We start from the raw sequence: 18,486 nt of genomic DNA, 5'->3' as shown, positions 1-18,486 counted from the left end.
CTACCATCACCCTCAGTGAGCCATCAGAGAGAAAACTGGATAACCAATTACTAAAAACAGTTGGCAAACCATAAGATGGAAGCTTGTTTAGAAGACCTTTATGCCAAACACGATCAAAAGCCTTTGAGATGTCAAGAGAAACTACTTGTGTTTCACCGAACCTTTCCATTGAATTAGTCCAGAAATGGGTAACATAAGCCAGAATATCTCCAGTGGATCGACACTGATGGAATCCATACTGGTGATCATTGATCAGACGGAAGGTTTCTAGGTAGTTTAAGAGTTGGCGGTTAATTGATTTCTCCATTACTTTAGAAAGAGTAGAAGTAATTGCAATGGGACGATAATTGGATGGGAGGGTTTTGTCACCCTTTTTAGGAACTGGCTGGATATGAGCAAATTTCCAAGCAGAAGGAAAAACACCTTTGGAATAAGAAAGTGAAAAAAGGCGGCAAAGAATAGGAGTAAGTTCAGTTGCACAGGTTTTGAGAACAAGTGGAGAAATACCATCAGGACCTGGAGCTTTCTTAGCATCAAGATTCATCAAAATCCTTCTGATATCCTTTTGACGGATTGTGATTTGTGATTTGGTAGTTGTTGGCGCATCGGCTTCTGTGGCCATATTGCACCTCCCAAGGTTTTTGCAGTACTTTGATCCAAGCCCGAGGCGGGAATCGAACCCGCGACCTTTGGGTTGCCGGGCAGGTACTTTACCCACTCGGCTAGCCCGGTCGGCCCTTTTGACGGAAGACCACAGGAGACATTAAATGGAGTGTGTTGGGAATGGTGGGAGGTGTTTTACCAAGATCATTAATACATGAGCTGGAAGAAAAATGGGATGCTAGTAGGTCAGCTGAAGTGGCAAGAGAACCATCTGGTTTGGACAGAGGTGGGAGCAAAGATGGGCAAAAGTTGCGGCCAATAGCTTTGGCAAGAGACAAGAATGCTCGGCTACCATTAGGGCAAGAAGCAAGTTTTCTACTCTTAGCCTGTTCAAACTCTAGTTTGGACTGATTAATAACTGCTTTACAACTGTTGCGAGCTTTGGTGTAGGCAGAAAATGAAACTGGAGAATTAGAAACAAGCCAATTACGATATGCAACATTCTTCTCTTGGACAGCCTTAGCAAATTTATTGGAAAACCAAGGTTTAGATAAAGGACGAGATTTTAAAGTGGAGTGTGGGATAAGGGATTCCATTCCTGCAAGAATAATTTCACTGACATGATCTGAGCTTACGTTGACATCAGAAGTTTTGAAACAGTAATCCGACCAAGGAAAAGAAGAAAAGAAGTCTCGCAGGTCATCCCATTTTGCATTCTTGTAATGCCAAACAACACGTGGTTGGGAATAGCCATGAGATAAAGGTTCCATTGGAGAAGAGACAATCACCAAGTTGTGATCTGAAGTGCCTAAAGGACCTCTCACTTTGACCGTGTACTTAGAAGGGTTGTTTGTGAGAAAAAGATCAAGCGTATTGGCTGTATGATTAGGATTGTCCGGTATTCTTGTAGTTAAATGATTTTTTTTTTTTTTTTTTTTTTTTTTTTGGTAGTTGTTGGCGCACAGGCTTCTGTGGCCATAATGCACTTCCCAAAGGTTTTTGTAGTACTTTGATCCAAGCCCGAGGCGGGAATCGAACCAGCGACCTTTGGGTTGCCAGACAGGCACTTTCCCCATCCGGCTAGCCCGGTCGGCGTAGGTAAATGAACAATCTGTGCTAGGTCATTAGTAATTGCAAAAGCCTCAGCATCTCGACCTGCTGGGTCGGTGTGACTAGAAAACGGAAGCCAGCTGTAGTTGTGAACATTAAAATCACCAAGGAAAATTACTTCACTGTTAGGAAAGTTGGACTGGAGAAAGTCAAGTTGCAAAGAGAGGAAGTCAAAGAGCTCCAAGTGATTAGTGGAGTTGGGAGAACGGTAGAGACAACAGATGAATTTGACACAACGAGGTAGAGAGATTTTAAGCCAGATAAGATCAAAGAGAGGAGATTCCAAATTGCCAAGTCTCTGACAGGGAATATCAGAACAGACATATGCACAAGTACCACCTTTGAGGCGAAAGGAATCATACAGTGAATAATTTGGGCATGTGAGATGAGCAGTAGATGAATCAACCGATAACTGAGATTCTGTCAGAAAAAGTACATGGGGTTTGGCAGACTGCAAGTGGAAATGGACATCGTTGAGATTAGAATTGAGACCACGTATATTTGTGAAATGAATTAGGAAGTCCTTGCGAGGTTTAGATCTTTTCGCAGATAAGCTTGCTCTATTAGTTTGACAATTCGTGGTGTATTCAATAGTAAGAAAAAGTAGGTGGGATATGCTGTATGAAGTAATGAAATTTTTGGATATGGCGTATATGTGGTAACAATATACCCAGATCCTTGACATAACGTGGCCTCGACAATGCTCCCCGCATACACACTACTCGGACTCCCTCCAGTCATTATCTGGCAGAGTAGAGGTAGCAAGATTATACACTAGCTGATCCGGAAGCTTCCTAGAGAGTTACCAATAGGTTCAGTCCGGTGTACTAACTAGTGGCCGGCCTGCAAACACCATTTTAGAGCTGTATCCTCGAAATGTAAGGAATATTGGATCTCGCCACGACGTTCATCATAACCTCAAAAGTCATCAATCATACTGCATGATGGAAGAGATAGGGAAGGGTTGACCGGAACTTAGCTCTAGAGACTAAACATGGGTTCCACCACTTCAAGCCTCCAATAAGCAAAGTGGTGGTATTTCACCGGCTGATGAGAGTCATCTACCACCTAGTACTGCCTGGTAACATAGAGGGGTGGCGTTCCTCCATGTGGTGTGGGCGCCACACCTCGACCCCTGCTTATGTTGGTTCACACCTGGGTGGTCACCCACCATGTACTTGTGCATGGAGGTTATACCCAGGATTACTAACAGTGCCACCATCGTGAAGGTGCAAGCAGAGGATTTGGCTGTCACAGACCATCTGGACTTCGCCGAAATTGGGTCCACTTGACTTAAGTGTCACCCAAATATTAGTTCCATCAGCGTTTTAGACTCCCAGGTAGCAAGTACAGCTTGTCTGGCATATCTGAGAGAATGTCTGTGACAACCTCAAGTATGTACATTTTACATTGGTGTAAAAACAAAAAGAATCTGCATAAAAGTACAGTCTCTGTAAACGTGGAGAGTTTGCTCAAATATTTGATACTATACCATAATGAAAGACCTGTAATATACAAAAATAAGTGTAATATACAAAAATAAGTGTAATATACAAAAATGTGGCAAGGTATATACAGGTGATATGGAAGGAAGATTTTATAGATGATATGGAAGGAAGATTTTATAGATGAATGTAACCAACATGTAGCTAAAGGGTGCACCAAAAGAATCAAAATTCAGAACACTGGGATTAGGGATGCCTCTAACAACATTATGTGAATAGTTTCAGAAAAGCAAACTTGTAATCTTTGTTCTTACCCACTGTGTATGTGAACAAGGATCTAGTATAGGATTCATAACATGATGCTTATTTAGTGAATATTTATCATGGTGTTTAAAGTGTTTCATTTCTTAATGGAAATCACCCATGAAGAAAACATCTCATTTAATGACATGATTAAAGCTATATATAGTTAATGTAATTAAAATTTTCAGCATGAATGAAAGGAAATATTTACAATTTCAACAGAATATCAAAATTAACTTCATATATTTTTCTAATAAATGTGGTTAATTTTATTTATATAGTTTAGTATTAATAGAGTCTAGTTTTAAAAATAACACAACACCCAATTTCCGATATAATTTAGATAAGAAGTATGTACATATACTAAATATATGTGACTTCACAACCTTCCCATTCCTCATCATCAGTTTCTGTTTCTGTGTCATCCAATAGTTCATTATCACTACTAGCCTCTCCATGACTGCTGGCAGTATCACTGGTACTATGATTACAGGTCAATCCTCTATGATCATGACATGGGGAGCGACTTTGAGTTTCATTGATTTGTGCAAAATACATTTTAACCTATATAAATAAAACATATTTCTTAAAAAATAAATTAACACCTTTTTGCAACTAAGATATTTAGTAAAACTAAAATTACATTAGCTACCATACATATGTGAAAACTGCAAAAACATTTTTTAAATAGAATACTGGATGTATGTCACTAGAAATTTCCAACTGTGCTTTCTAACCAAATTAAATGTAATCCCTTATTTCATTCATTCAGTATGTATCAAATTGATTTTTTTTTCTATTCACATGACCCTTTTAAATTTTGAGAAGAAAGATATTCCTGTTTAATACGGGAAGCTTTTTTTTTTCAAACTTTGGGAGAGGAGGAGGTAGCTTAGTCCTACAGATAAACAATTCTCTGAACTGTAGGACTACCTATGATGCCTTTACTTTGGTTCACTTGGTAAGTTGAAGCAGTTTGTCTTATCAGTTTACATGTATTTCAATTGCGATGAAAATAACTACCATTATTAAAATAGCAGAACAGTGGAGCAAAGTATACCAAATATTTATGTAATTGTTCTTTAAGTTTACATAAGATCTGATTTTACAGGCTTGGCAGTATCATGTTCCAGTACATGACTGCTCTTTGATTGAAGGCAAATTTTCTTACATCATCCAATACACAATTGCCTTTTCTTAATTTGAATCTACTTTGCTTTAGTAACAAATGGGCCTGGTGTACTGGGGTCCATGGTTGAGAGAACAAATATAGATACGTATAATTATACGTATTTGTATTTTGAATTTCAGTTGATAAAGAGACTTGTTAGTCTCGAAAGCTACTGCCTGTTACTATTAGTATATTTTACATTAAACTTGGTTATAATTATACATATCTATATTTGTACTTTGCTTTGTTTCTGTCATGCTAGAAAGGTAATAAAAACAAATGATGCCCCCATCATTAAATTTGTTTGCCTTTAACTATTTTGTGAGTATGCATATTTATCAATTTTTACAGGTGTGGGCTCAGGGGACTATGTATGTATACACATATATAAAGTAATATAATTAGACAAGAAAAATCTATTTAATGTGATACAAAAACAGCAAGGATGCATGTACAAGTTTGAAATAAAAATGGGATATGGAAATTACATATATAAGTTATGAGCAGCTTAAAAAATAAAAGTAAAAGTCAAGTAAAATATAAGTTCATTTAACAATATACTGCAATGTACACAGCTGGCCAAGCCTAGAAGGCACCAGAAAAGTAGGAAGAATGAAAAGAAGAAAATAAAAGAGAAATTATAGAATAAAATTATTACTTATACTTATAACTAGGCATATGAAGTGCGACATGCTGCCCCCCCCCCATCCTGGGAGTTTCCACTTAGAGTGGGCCTTTGAATATGTATTAGCAGAAGAAAAATGTGTTCTAATAGTTTTAAATATTAATTTCAATTACCATATCTCTGCCAAATAATTCTTTCTTGCCATATATGAGTGTGGGAAAAATATTTAGCACCCCTCAATCTGCCACAAGGCTAACAATAACTACAGATGGAAAACAGACATTTTTTGGAAATAATAGGGAATTGGGGAGGGGACATTTTTATCTTTATTCCATAAAACACTTCTTAAAGTGAGATCCTTGAATCCCTAGGCAGCCGCAGAGCTGTTTACAGAGGTTTGTGCTGTTGTTGTTTGGAGCATTAGCAACTAAGGCCATATTGCTCTGGGATATGCGGTGGTCATTCCCTGACCTTTCCGCATCTTCCATATTTGGTGGTGACGGGCTCGAACCCCGGTCTAATCAAGAAGCGTGTACTACGCACTGCCGCTCCTTCCCACCTGGCTACGGAGACGCCTCAGAGGTTTGTGAGTAACATTGTTTATTTAAAAAATAACTGATTGAATACTTTAAAATTAATTCATGCGAATTTAAATTAAAATATCTAAATTTAAACACACTGTGCAAATATTTTTGTAGAGATTAAAATAGTTCTGTTTCAGGTAGCAAAACAATGCAGTAAGAACAATATATAGTAAAAGCATTACTGTTCTTCAAAGAAGTGCCATTGTTCACAAAATATGAATTAAATATTGAAAAAATATATATATTTTGTAATTTATATGTAATTGAATAACTAATAAAAATAACTAACCTCTATTAATAAATATTACAGGCAGGGGTACCTGAAGAAAAAATTTACATGAAAAAGGGTCCTCAGACTACTGAAATTTAAGAACTGTTGAGAAATTTAATTCTGGACCAAATTAAGAATTATTGAAGGCAATTTTTTATTCTTATTTGACGAAAATTTATTAATACATACCACCTGTATTGTTTCATCCCCAACAAATAAAATTTATAGTTCTCTTCAGGGCAGGATTAGCTAGTGGACCAAGGCAAGATATGGCCCAGAGGCTCCTTTGACTTGACATTTTTGTACAAAATTAATACTTCACCTTCTATGAACTACAGAAGCCATGCGGAATTGTGCATAAAACTTATTATGAAGGTCGGAGCAGAAAGAGATACAAGGAGCATGGTTGCAATATGTTTCAGATAAGTTAAAAGTCAGAATTAGCTTAGACATTATTGGTTTACAAATTTTATGGACGAATGACAACTCTTAACTTTGGTTAGGAAAATAATTTTTGCAGTGACTACTTACTCAGAAATCATCCTGGCTGCGATTATTTCAAAGCGCAATGGCAATATTTTTTTAAATTTTGAAAAATACAGTGCATATTTTATTTTATTTTATTTATTTATTTTTTTTTTGTGTGTGATTTTGAACATCAATAAATTTGTGTTGTTGTTTGGTTTTTAGGAGCATTAGTAACTAAAGCCATATTGCTCCGGGGATATGTGGTGGTCATTTCCTGACCTTTCCCCATCCTCCGTATTTGGTGGTCACTGGCTCGAACCTCGGGTCTAATCAAGAAGCGTGTGCTACGCACTTCTGCTCCTGCCCACCTGGCTATGGAGGTACCCAAATTTGTGTTAAAAAGTTGTTAAATCTGTTTATTAGGTACCATTCATAAGTATCTATAACCCTTATACAGTACAGTAATACCCCGACTTACGCGAACTCGGAGTTACGCGGTTCTTGATTTTTTCGTTTGGCAACGCTGCCGCCCACTATCTTCAAGGTCGTTTTTCATATGTTATCGATATACGGTGCGACGGCGGAGAATGAGAGCGAAAGATGAACAAAATTCAACTTTGCTGATTTTATGTTTTTTATATCAGTGAAGGGAAAAACACATTTCACTATAATAACGTAAAAACCAACACAATTCCAGCTATCGGTATAATCGCAAATGCAATTAGATCGAGTTTACTACCAGTTTATAACAGATTTCACTAGCAGAAACACAACTTGATTTTTATTGTTTTATGGTAGTAACCCCTAGAAATGTGGGGTGTTAATAGTGTATCTCTGCCTTTATGGTGTTGTTTATTCAGTTGCTACATGCGCGCGCAGCTTTGTTTATGTGTATCAAGCGTGCCTCCTCATTTTGTAATTGCGCTTTATTCCCTAAAAATTAGTAAAATACTTAATTAAAAGGTGTGAAAAGGAAGCGTACTGGTGAAGACACTGCAGATTCAGAGAGAAAAAAAAAAAAGAAGCAATATCGATAAACAGAGGCGGACTGGGTCAAAAATTCTTACCCGGGGAAAATTTATAGTGGCCTCATACTATGGTTTATGGCCAAAATCACACTGGCCCACCGGGGTTACACTGGCCCCGGTAAGGCTTATGGCCAGTCCGCCTCTGTCGATAGAGAAAAAATATGAAATTGTGAAACGCTTTGAGCGAAATGAAAGACCATGTGATATTGCACGTGCTACAGGCCTAAATGAAGCAACGGAAAAAAGCACATGACAATTGCAAACTTGACAGGTTGAAAATTGAAAAGGGCTCAATTGTAAAGGGCTTAAAAATTTTAGAAAACATAGACTCCTAAGAAGAACGTGTTATAGCTACAAAGCAAGGAATAAAAAAAATTATTAGCTTGCTACGAAGAAATTCTGCGTGAAAAAAAGAAGGCGCTGTGTCATCAGACGAATTTGTTAGATTTTATGAAGCCATCGACATCGAAATAACTTTTTAACGTAAGCCATTTGTTTTTTTAATACATATTTTGTATTAATATGTATACAGAACTGCAATTTTATTAATATTTTTCTTCTAAACTAGTGTTTTTGTTAGTCCTTGGTCCCAATTAAGCAAAATTTATATGTATTTATATGCAAAGTTGTACCCCGACTTACGCGAATTCGACTTACGCGATTTTCGTCGGACCCACCTATCGCGTAACTTCGGGGTATTACTGTACTTCTACAACACGGTTTTGCTAAAAAAAAAAATATGTAAGCACCATGTTGTGCGAGAATTTATTTATTTATTTTTTTTTATGAAAACCCCAAACACGAGAGGTACTGTAACCTACCGTACTTATTGCCGTTCTTGGGTTGGAGGTTGAGAAGGCGAGAGAAGATATTTGTTGACATTAGACCTGAACTTCTGTAGACTGTAATTTTCAGGAAAGACATATGAAGGAAGGCTGTTCCAGAAAACAGCAGTTCAATGAATAAACAAGGAAGATGAAAAGTTGGTTCTGTGAGTTTGAAGTTCAGACTGTTTTGAAAGAGAGAGCGGGAATTATAGAAGCCAATTCAGACGAACAATGCCCATCGAAGTATCTATAGAAAAGGCATGCAGCAGAAACTACATCTATGAGACAGTGAGTAGAGAGACTCTGTTAGAGGTAAAAAAGTAAGGCAAGGTAAACCGCAGCCATTATCAACCCACTACAGGATGGAAGCTTCCTCAACAATTCATGCTGAGGGACATGGAACATAATCTACTACGCTGGTCCAGTGCGGGTTGGCAGATTGACCGTATTTAGCAGTCAGGGGTTTGAACCCTGGTCTACTTAAAGAGCGTGTGCTACTGCACTCCCGCCCCTGACCACTCGGCTACGGAGGCCTCTGTTAGAGACGAGTCATAAATTAACCTAATTTCTCTCTGCTGAATGGAATCTAGAAGACCGAGAAAGGTTTTGGGGGCCCCGCACCAGTTGTGGTAACAATATTCCATGGTAGGGTAGATTTGCAATTTGTACAGAGTGAACAGCTGTTTAGAAGAAAAGTAATGCTGGGAGCGAAAGAGAAAACCAAGTTTTTTAGATGCAGAGGAAGCAATATTTGTAATGTGCTTATGCCAAGAGAGAGAGAGAGAGAGAGAGAGAGAGAGAGAGAGAGAGAGAGAGAGAGAGAGAGAGAGATTAGAAGTCAGGGTAATCCCAAAAGAGATATATAAACTTGCCTAGAAATCGGAGTGTCACCAAAGATAAGCATAGGAGCAGAAGGATCCTTTTTGCGAGATATAAGACAAGACTGAGCTTTAGAAGGATTGAAATCAACTAATTGTCTTTGCCCCACTGGAGAATTACCTGGAGATTGGCATTTTAGGAATTCTTAGTGGGTATTCCAGAAGTTGAGCTGATTGAGCAGGGTAAGTTTTCTCAAAATGGAAAGTGGAATGCAATGTGCTATCATTGGCACAACTATGGATAGGATTTCCAGTAAATGGAAGAAGAAGATCATTAATATACAGGCGGAAAAGAGTGGAGGAAAGAACTGAACCATGGGGCCACCAGCATTAGTGGAGAAGATAGAAGACAGAGAGCCATCTACCATCACCTTCAGTGAGCGATCAGAGAAAAAACTGGACAACCAATTTGGTTTTACCAATTTTACAAAAAACAGTTGGCAAACCTTAAGATGGAAGCTTGTTTAGAACATCTTTATGCTAAACACGATCGAAAGCCTTTGAGATGTCAAGAGTAACTGCTTCTGTTTCACCAAACTTTTCCATTGAATTTGTCCATAAATGGGTAACATAAGCCAGAATATCACCAGTGGATCGACACTGACGGAATCCATGCTGGCGATCGTTGATCAGACGGAAGGTGTCTAGGTAGTTTAAGAGTTGATGGTTATTTGATTTCTCCATTTCTTTAGAAAGAGTAGAAGTAATTGGATGGGAGAGATTTGACACCCTTTTTAGGAACTGGCTGGATATGAGCAAATTTCCAAGCAGAAGGAAAAACACCTTTGGAATAAGAAAGTGAAAAAAGGCAGCAAAAAACAGGAGTACATTCAGGAGCACAGGTTTTGAAAACAAGTGAAGAAATACCAAGAGGACCTGGAGCTTTCTTAGCATCAAGATTCATCAGAATCCTCCTGACATGCTTTTGATGGAAGACCACAGGACGCACTGAATGGAGCGTGTTGGTAATTCTGGGAGGTGTTTTACCAAGGTCATGAGTCGGAAGAAAAATGGAATGCTAGACGGTCAGCTTCATCCCTGACTGAAGTGACAACAGAACCATCCGGTTTTGACAGAGGTGGGAGCAAAGATGGGCAAAAGTTGCGGCCAATAGCTTTGGCAAGAGACCAGAATGCTTGGCTACCATTAGGGCAAGAAGCAAGTTTTCTACTCCTAGCCTGATCAAAATATAGTTTGGACTGATTAATGGCTGCTTTACAATTGTTGCGAGCTTTGGTGTAGGCAGAAAATGAAACTAAAGAATTGGAAACAAGCTAATCACGATATGCAAGATTCTTCTCTTGAAGCCATAGCACATTTATTGGAAAACCAAGGTTTATATAAAGAATGAGATTTTAAAGTGGAGTGTGGAATAAAGGATTCCATTCCTACAAGAATAATTTCACTGACATGATTTGAGCAAATGTTGAAATCAGAAGTTTTAAAACAGTAATCCGACCAAGGAAAAGAAATCTCTCTTGTCATCCCATTTTGCATTGTTGTAATGCTAAGCAACACGGGATTGGGAATAGCCATGAGGTAAAGGCTTCATTGGAGGAGAGACAATCACCAAGTTGTGATCTGTTGTTGTCGTTGAGTTTAACGACACATAGGCTGCTAGGACCATATTGTGTCTTTCTAATGGTGAATATGAAATAATAATTATATTTTATAATATATTCCTATACGATTTGGGAAAGTAAATTATTCTGTTTTATTAGGATCATCTCCAAAAAAGTTGTGATCAGAAGTGCCTAAAAGACCACTCACTACGACAGTGTACTTAGAAGGGTTATTTATGAGAAAATGATCAAGCATGTTGGTTGTATGGTTAGGATTGTCCAGTAATCTGGTGGGTAAATGAACAATCTGTGCGAGTTCATTAGTAATTGCAAAACCTCAATATCTCAACCAGCTGGGTCCGTGAGTAGAAAATGGAAGTCAGCTGAAGTTGTGAACATTAAAATCACCAAGGAAAATTATCTCACTGTTAGGAAAGTGGGACTGAAGAAAGTCAAGTTGCAAAGAGAGGAAGTCAAAGAGTTCCAAGTGATTAGCGGAGTTGGGAGAATGGTAGAGACAACACATGAATTTGACACAATGAGGTAGAAAGATTTTAAGCCAGAGAAGATCGAAAAGAGGAGATTCCAAATTACCAAATCTCCTACAGGGAATACTGGAAGAGACATATGCACAAGTACCACCTTTGAAGGAAAAGGAATCATACAGTGAATAATTTGGGCAACTGAGATAAGCAGTGTTTGAATCTAATGATAACTGAGATTCTGTTAGAAAAGTACATGGGGTTTAGCAGACTGTAACTGGAAATGGACATCATTGAGATTAAAACTGAGACCACATATATTTGTGGAATGAACTAGGAAGTGTTTGGGAGGTTTGGATCTTTTTTCAATAGTAAGAAAAAATGTGTGTGTGTGGGAAATTACTTCATACAGTATGTCTGTATGAAGTAATGGAATTTTTGGATATGGCATACACATGGTAAGAACTCTTGACATAATGTGGCCTCTAGAATGGCACCGGGCATACACACTACTCGGCTCCCTCCAGTCACTACCTGGAGGAGTAGAGGCAGCAAGATTATACACAAGCTGATCTGGATGCCTCCTAGAGAGTTACCAATAGGTTTCGTCCAGTGTATTAACCAGCGGCCGGCCTGCGAACACCGCTTTAGAGCTGTACCCTCAAAATTTAACGAAGTTTGGATCTCGCCATGGTGGTCATCATAACCTCAAAAGACATCAATCATACTGCATTATGGGAGAGATGGAGAAGAGCTGACCGGAACTTAGCTCTGGAGACTAAACATGGGTTCCACCACTGAGCCTCCAATAAGCAAAGTGGTGGTATCGCACTGGTTGATGAGAGTCGAATGCCACCCCTCTGTATTACCAGGCAATACTAGGTGGTAGATGACTCTCAATCAAGGGGTTGAGGTGTGGGTGGCACACCTCAACCCCTGCTTACGTTGTTTCACACCTGGGTGGTCACGCACAGTGTGCATGCACATGGGGGTTATACCTAGGATTACAAACAGTCCCACATTTGTGAAGGTGCAAGCAGAGGATTTGGCTGTCATAGACTGTCCGGACTTTGCTGCCGAAATTTGGTCCACTTGACTTGAGTGTCATTCAAATATTAGTCCATCAGTGTTTTAGACTTCCAGGTAGCAAGCACAGCTTGTATGGCATATCTGAGAGAATGTCTGTGACAGCCTCAAGGACCAAACATAAAAATATAACAGGTTTTGCTCTAACACAGTTAGGAAATTTCGGTACACCTAGCATAACATGGTATTTTCGAGCTTTTGTGAGAGGAAAACCTTGCTATTAAGTTGGATGTAATTTTTCAACATTTCCACTCTTTTTGAATCCCTGCTGTTGACTTCTTAGTAAAACAAAAAATTATTGAGAAATCCCTGTATTTTTTATGTTTGGAAATTCCCGTGTTACGTTCTGTGCTATTGAACTTGTGGAAAAATCTAGATTTCAAAGTTTTATTACTATTGGATAGCACACTAGGCTATCCAAAATATTTAAGTCATCCAAACATTGAAGTGATGTTCTTACCCACTACAGTTGTACCAGGTTAATACAACTTCTTTCATTCAGCCATTAGATCAAGGCATTATTCCACCTTTAAATCTCATTACATCAGAAAATCGTTACAATGGATTTTGGAAAAAATTGATTCCAAATCTACTGAAGTAATGGAGGCATAGAAACATTTATCAATTGTGGACTGTATCAGAATCATAGCTTCATCGCTGAAAGAAGTAAAACCGTCAACGTTAAATGCATATGGAAAAATGTATGGCCAGAGTCAGTTCAGTCAAGAAATATGGCTGAACTGGCAGAAAACTGAATCTGTGCAATAGTAGAACTTGCTATGTTGGTAGGAGGGGAAGGTTTTGATGATATCACTACTGAAGCCCTCATGGATAGCACGGTTGATAGAATGGCCCTCCTCCTCCACACCGGGTGGAAAAGACACGAGTTCGAATCCTGTTAATAATGGGAGGAATTTTTATGGGTCTTTTTCACAATGTGGCTGAGTTAGTTGGCCTAATTCGAGGGCAGCATGGTCTCCATCCCCCCCCCTCCTCAGAAATTCAGGATTTTCTTCCAGCAAACAGAAAATCGACCTCAGGACACGTGCAATTTATACACAATATGCATAGAGTATAAATCGCCTTAGCTGCCAATGCTGCTAAAAAAAGATATGATTACTGAAGACATAGTAGTAGTAGTAGCAGTAGTAGTGGCATGTGATGCAAGAAAGCAAGTGTGTGAGCTTATGCAGTATCAGCCAAAAAAAAAAAAAAAAAAAATCACACCATTCCCTCCAAATGCCTGTCCAGTTCCTCCTTAAATTTATTTAACCTATCAACTTCCACAATGACAGATGGAAGTTTGTTCCAGCAATTAACCACCCACTGTCTAAAGGCAAATTTCCGCACATCTATTCTACATCTGTCTTTTCTTAATTTGAATTTATGCCCCCTTAGGTTCGTAATCTGAACAAATGGAAGGATCCCATCAGAATTCAGCATGCTCAACCCATTCAAGGCCTTATATACCTCAATCAGATCCACGCAGGTGCCTAGTCTCTAGCCACTGCAATTTGCAGAACTTAAGCCTCTCTTGGTAAGAGAGGATATCTTCATTCCCCTCACCAATCTTGTTTCCCTTCTCTGTACATGCTCAAGCAAATCTACATCCTTCCTAAAATGAGGCCTCCAGATCTGTACGCAGTACTCAAGGTGTGGCCTGACCATTGCCTTATACAGAGGGACAATCACCTCCTTTTCTCTGCTAGCAAAATTCCTATATATCATTGACAAAACCCCATGACCTGCCCTGGCAGCCTGTCTGCATTGCTCAGAAAACTTCATATCTGACTGCACAATTACTCCCAGGCCTTTTTTATTTTCTACCACCTTAAGTATAGGACCACACAGTTAGTACGTTTCTCTGGGGTTACTTCTACCCATATGCAGTACTTTGCATTTGTCAAGGTTAAATTTCAGTTGCCACTTCTTAGCCCATCTGCCCAAATTATCTAGATCCTGTTGCAGTAGCACACTGCCATTACTGTCATTAACAACCCTGCCAACTTTGTATCATCTGCAAACTTCGACACTAAGCCTGATATACCTTCATCAATATCATTGATAAATATACAAAACAACAGAGGACCCAATACTGAACCCTGTGGGACTCCACTAATAGCATTAGTCCACGAAGAGCAGCACCCATTAATTATCACTCTCTGTCTTCTCCCACTCAACCATCTTTTTATCCATTGTAGCAACTTACCCTTAATACCATTCTGCTCCAATTTGTACAATTGTCTTCCATGCGCAACAGTGTCAAAAGCTTTCCTGAAATCCGAATATATGATATCAAAATTATTTTTTGCATCCAGTTCCTTTGTAACCACATCATAATATCCTATCAAATTTGTCAGACAAGACTTTCCCTTAAAAAACCCATGCTGTGTCTGAATTATTGCTAGCATCTTGTCTAGATGATAATGCAATGCATCTTTAACTAGTGACTCCATTATTTTACCCGGAACAGAAGTTAAACTAAATGGTCTGTAATTACTTGTGTCACCCTTCGATCCCCCTTTGTGAATTGGAGATACATTTGCATATCTCCAGTCCATGAAGACCTCCCTTGAGTCCAACGATGCTCTCATAATTATGGGTAAGGGTTTGCTTAGTTGCTTTGCTGCCTCCTTTAATATAACTGGATAGATCATTCACCCCAGATGCCTTTCTTATGTTTAACTTCAACAATTTCTCCTCCGCTTTGATCTCAGTTATTACAAAATCATTAAGCACCCTGCTAAAATTTGATAATCTTCTGCCATTTTCAAACCTTAATAACTCCTCATGTGTGAATGTAGATGCAAAATACTCATTCAGTTTGTTTGCTATCTGAGCAGGATCATCAACAGTTGAACCATCGATATCAAGTGGACCAATCAGATTCATCCCCCTCCTTCTAGAGTTTACATAATTAAAGAACTCTTTGCTGTTTTTCTTTGCGTCTTTTGCCAAAGATTTCTCGTAATCTGCCTTCGCCTGCCTAACCTCCTTTGTGACCTGATTACAGGCTAGCTTATATCTGCCATAGCCTTCTGAGTCACTTGATAATTTATATGCATCCCGTGCATTTTTCTTCTCTGTCACGAGTCTCATTAGTTAATTTGATAAACATTTAGGCCTAAACCTTGAACAATATTTCTTAATAGGTATGAAACTTTTAGTAGCATCCACGATTAATTCCTTGAATGCTTCCCACTTAGAATTTACTGTTGGTAATACCGTCAGTTGATCCCACTGTACAGAATTTAAAAACTGTTTGAGACCACTGTACTCACCTTTACGGAAGCAAAAACCCTTTCCTTTACCCCTGATGGTAATTATATCTTTAAGTAAATCCCACATCAGTACACTGTGATCACTGCCATCTGGTGGTTCCTTGATCTGCAAATTCTTAATACAAGAATGATCACTGCTGATAACCAGATCAAGAGTATTACCCTCTCTGGTTGTCTCTCGAACATGCTGCTGCAAAAAACAATCATCCAATAAATCCACAAAAGTCTTACTAGTGTGTGAGTGACCAACCCACAAGTTCCAGTCAATATCTGGGAAGTTAAAATCTCCCATTATAAGGCATTCTGATTTACTAGCCCACTCTATTTCTCTCTACAATTGTTCATTGTACTCATTCGAGTCATTAGGCCTATAACACACTCCTACTCTTATTTTTGCTTTCGCAGTGCTTATGTCACACCAAACTGACTCACAGTGCACCTTTCATCTATATCAACTGGATGCACTTCTCTTTATTTTATGTTTTTCTTAATTAACAGCATAACACCTCCTCCCTTCCTATCCTGTCTATCCTTTCTATACACATTGTACTCCCCAATTTCTACTAGACATTCAAGAATTACTGGTAGAAAAAGAGGCTGGCACAGTGGATTTGGTGGAAATGGCATTGGAGGTAAAACTAAATCAATTCAGAGGATGATAGTGCAGATAAAAATTCTAAACTTCCATATTTTACACTAAAAAGATATGGGAAAGCATAAAGTTAGCCGAGAAATTAGAATCTTATTTTTTGAATGCAATTTCTTGAATGAAAGGAGCCCAAAGTTCAAAAGTGAGCTTCAAAAATGCTAGTTCCACATGATGAAATTCACAAAGATTTAACAAGCAAAAGCAAACAAACCCAGATTACTAATTTTTTAAAGAGAGCAGAAGGTACACGAAATCTAGAACGGTGTATTTTTGTTAACGAAATAGTGTATTTTTGTTAGCTCCTGGAACGTAACCCCCTCATACATTTTCTTAGTCCTGTATAACATGGTTTCGCACAACACTGCATTTTATAGGAACCTAACCACCGTGTTATATATGAGGGTTACCTGTATTTCATTCCAAGATTTTAGTCTTGAGTAATTCTGCAATATAGGTAAAACAACGCCATATTTCTGTTCCCTCCTACCTTCGTGCTGCCAAACAAATGTTGAATGAATATTTCTATAAATCATAAGACAACTTGTTGTTTTAGTATGGTAAAAATAACAAAATAAACAATTATAATATAATATAGCTAATATAATACAACAATTTTTGAGTTGAGTTGTGTCACTTTTCCATATGATGGAAAAGTGATACAACTCAAAAATTGTTGAATTTGGGTTAATATAATAGGAGGATGCACAAGCTTGAACTTCACATCCTGGAAAAAACAACATATTTATAACTCCAATTTTGAGCCAGTAGAATGCAATTATGTCACTTGTCTACTAAGCAGGTATTGCCACTGGTCACAGTAGAATAGTGACACATCATAGTTGTAACAGACAATACTGTATTTGTTGTAATGGTAAAATGATACTTTTTTAATTGTGACTGTCTTCTCATGCAAGGTAATTTTTTGTATTTTTAATAAGTCATAACTCAAGAAGTGACACTTTTCTGTTTCTAGGAAAAGTAAAAACTAATATAGTTAGGGAAGTGGTTATTTTCCATTAGGATTATTACTATAATTAATACCACTCATATATCATGTGACCTTTGCTGTCATATGAGAGCAAAGGTCACCGCTATATCAAACACCACATAAACTCCTACTCTTGTTTTTGTTTTCCCAATACTTACATCTCAACATTGTAAGTATTTTGATAATCATTTGGATAATCATTGCACTGATTATCCACTTCAATCGTTTACACTTCCATAGATTCTATGAGTTCCTTAACAAAAACAGCTGCCAATTCTTAACATGTACAATGGTGAATCCATCTTTTTGATTCAATTTGACTCATTCTCCTTCTCACTATCATAATACAGTTAGTACTACCGAGTTTCTCCATCTTTTTGCATAAAGCACTATTATTTCTTTTTCTTTTCACAAAAATTAGTGTAAATTGCATTAAAATCTGAATTAAAAAAAAAAAAAAAAAATTCTGCCATTTTTCTAAATTTTTTAAAGAACATAGTTGTGGTACACATCTGCAGTTCAATAATGGTACCTTCTGTCAATCTGAAAAGTAATAAGGATTAATAAAGATTATAAAGATAAGTTGATTAAAGATTAATAAAGATAAGTTGATTAAAGATTAATAAAGATAAGGGGTAATAAAGTTTAATAAAGATAAGGGGTAATAAAGATTAATAAAAGAACTTAGAATTTATTAAAAACCTTAAACTTGCAAAGCCAACAGGGCTTAGAAAAATGAGCCCAAACACTACACTCCCTTATCAATAAATTAGTAAAGCCCACCTTCCTTGTCAGTCACAATTACAAAAGGTAAGGTCATCGAGACTCAAATACAGTATGTCATAATGTCAAAACAAATTGATGTGTAAAACTTTAACATAATTTGCTTTATATAAATGAAAAAAAAAAAAAGTGTTAGTATAAGTTTACACATTATACCTTTGAGATGATTTGTATGGCGATATGATCCAATGAAATAATTTAAATTTTTAATAAGCCTTTAGGAGAAGTTGTTACAAAAGTGCATTTCCTTATAACAGTCAAAAGTCTGCCAGTTCTAGGCAAAAATTCATGGATAGCCAGTTGCCCAACAGGGTTATCAGAAGCATTAACGTTAAATATTAT

At 37.7% G+C, this 18,486-nt stretch overlaps 1 protein-coding gene across 2 annotated transcripts in view; it reads right to left on the bottom strand.

Moving 5' to 3' along the window:
- The window catches only part of LOC150081736 (phosphatidylinositol 3,4,5-trisphosphate 3-phosphatase and dual-specificity protein phosphatase PTEN-like), a 523,999-nt gene that overhangs the window by 68,171 nt on the left and 437,342 nt on the right, over positions 1–18,486 (bottom strand). For both annotated transcript variants that reach the window (XM_090378836.1, XM_090378837.1), the window contains one exon: positions 3,848–4,025. In XM_090378836.1, coding sequence (XP_090234962.1) covers positions 3,848–4,025 — 178 coding nt within the window. The remainder of the gene's footprint in view (positions 1–3,847; positions 4,026–18,486) is intronic.

The sequence above is a fragment of the Mastigoproctus giganteus genome, chromosome 8 (genome assembly GCF_048544385.1).
Source record: "Mastigoproctus giganteus isolate SK-2022 chromosome 8, ASM4854438v1, whole genome shotgun sequence".
NCBI classification, from domain to species: domain Eukaryota; kingdom Metazoa; phylum Arthropoda; class Arachnida; order Uropygi; family Thelyphonidae; genus Mastigoproctus; species Mastigoproctus giganteus.
This window is presented reverse-complemented; position numbering and strand designations above follow the sequence as displayed.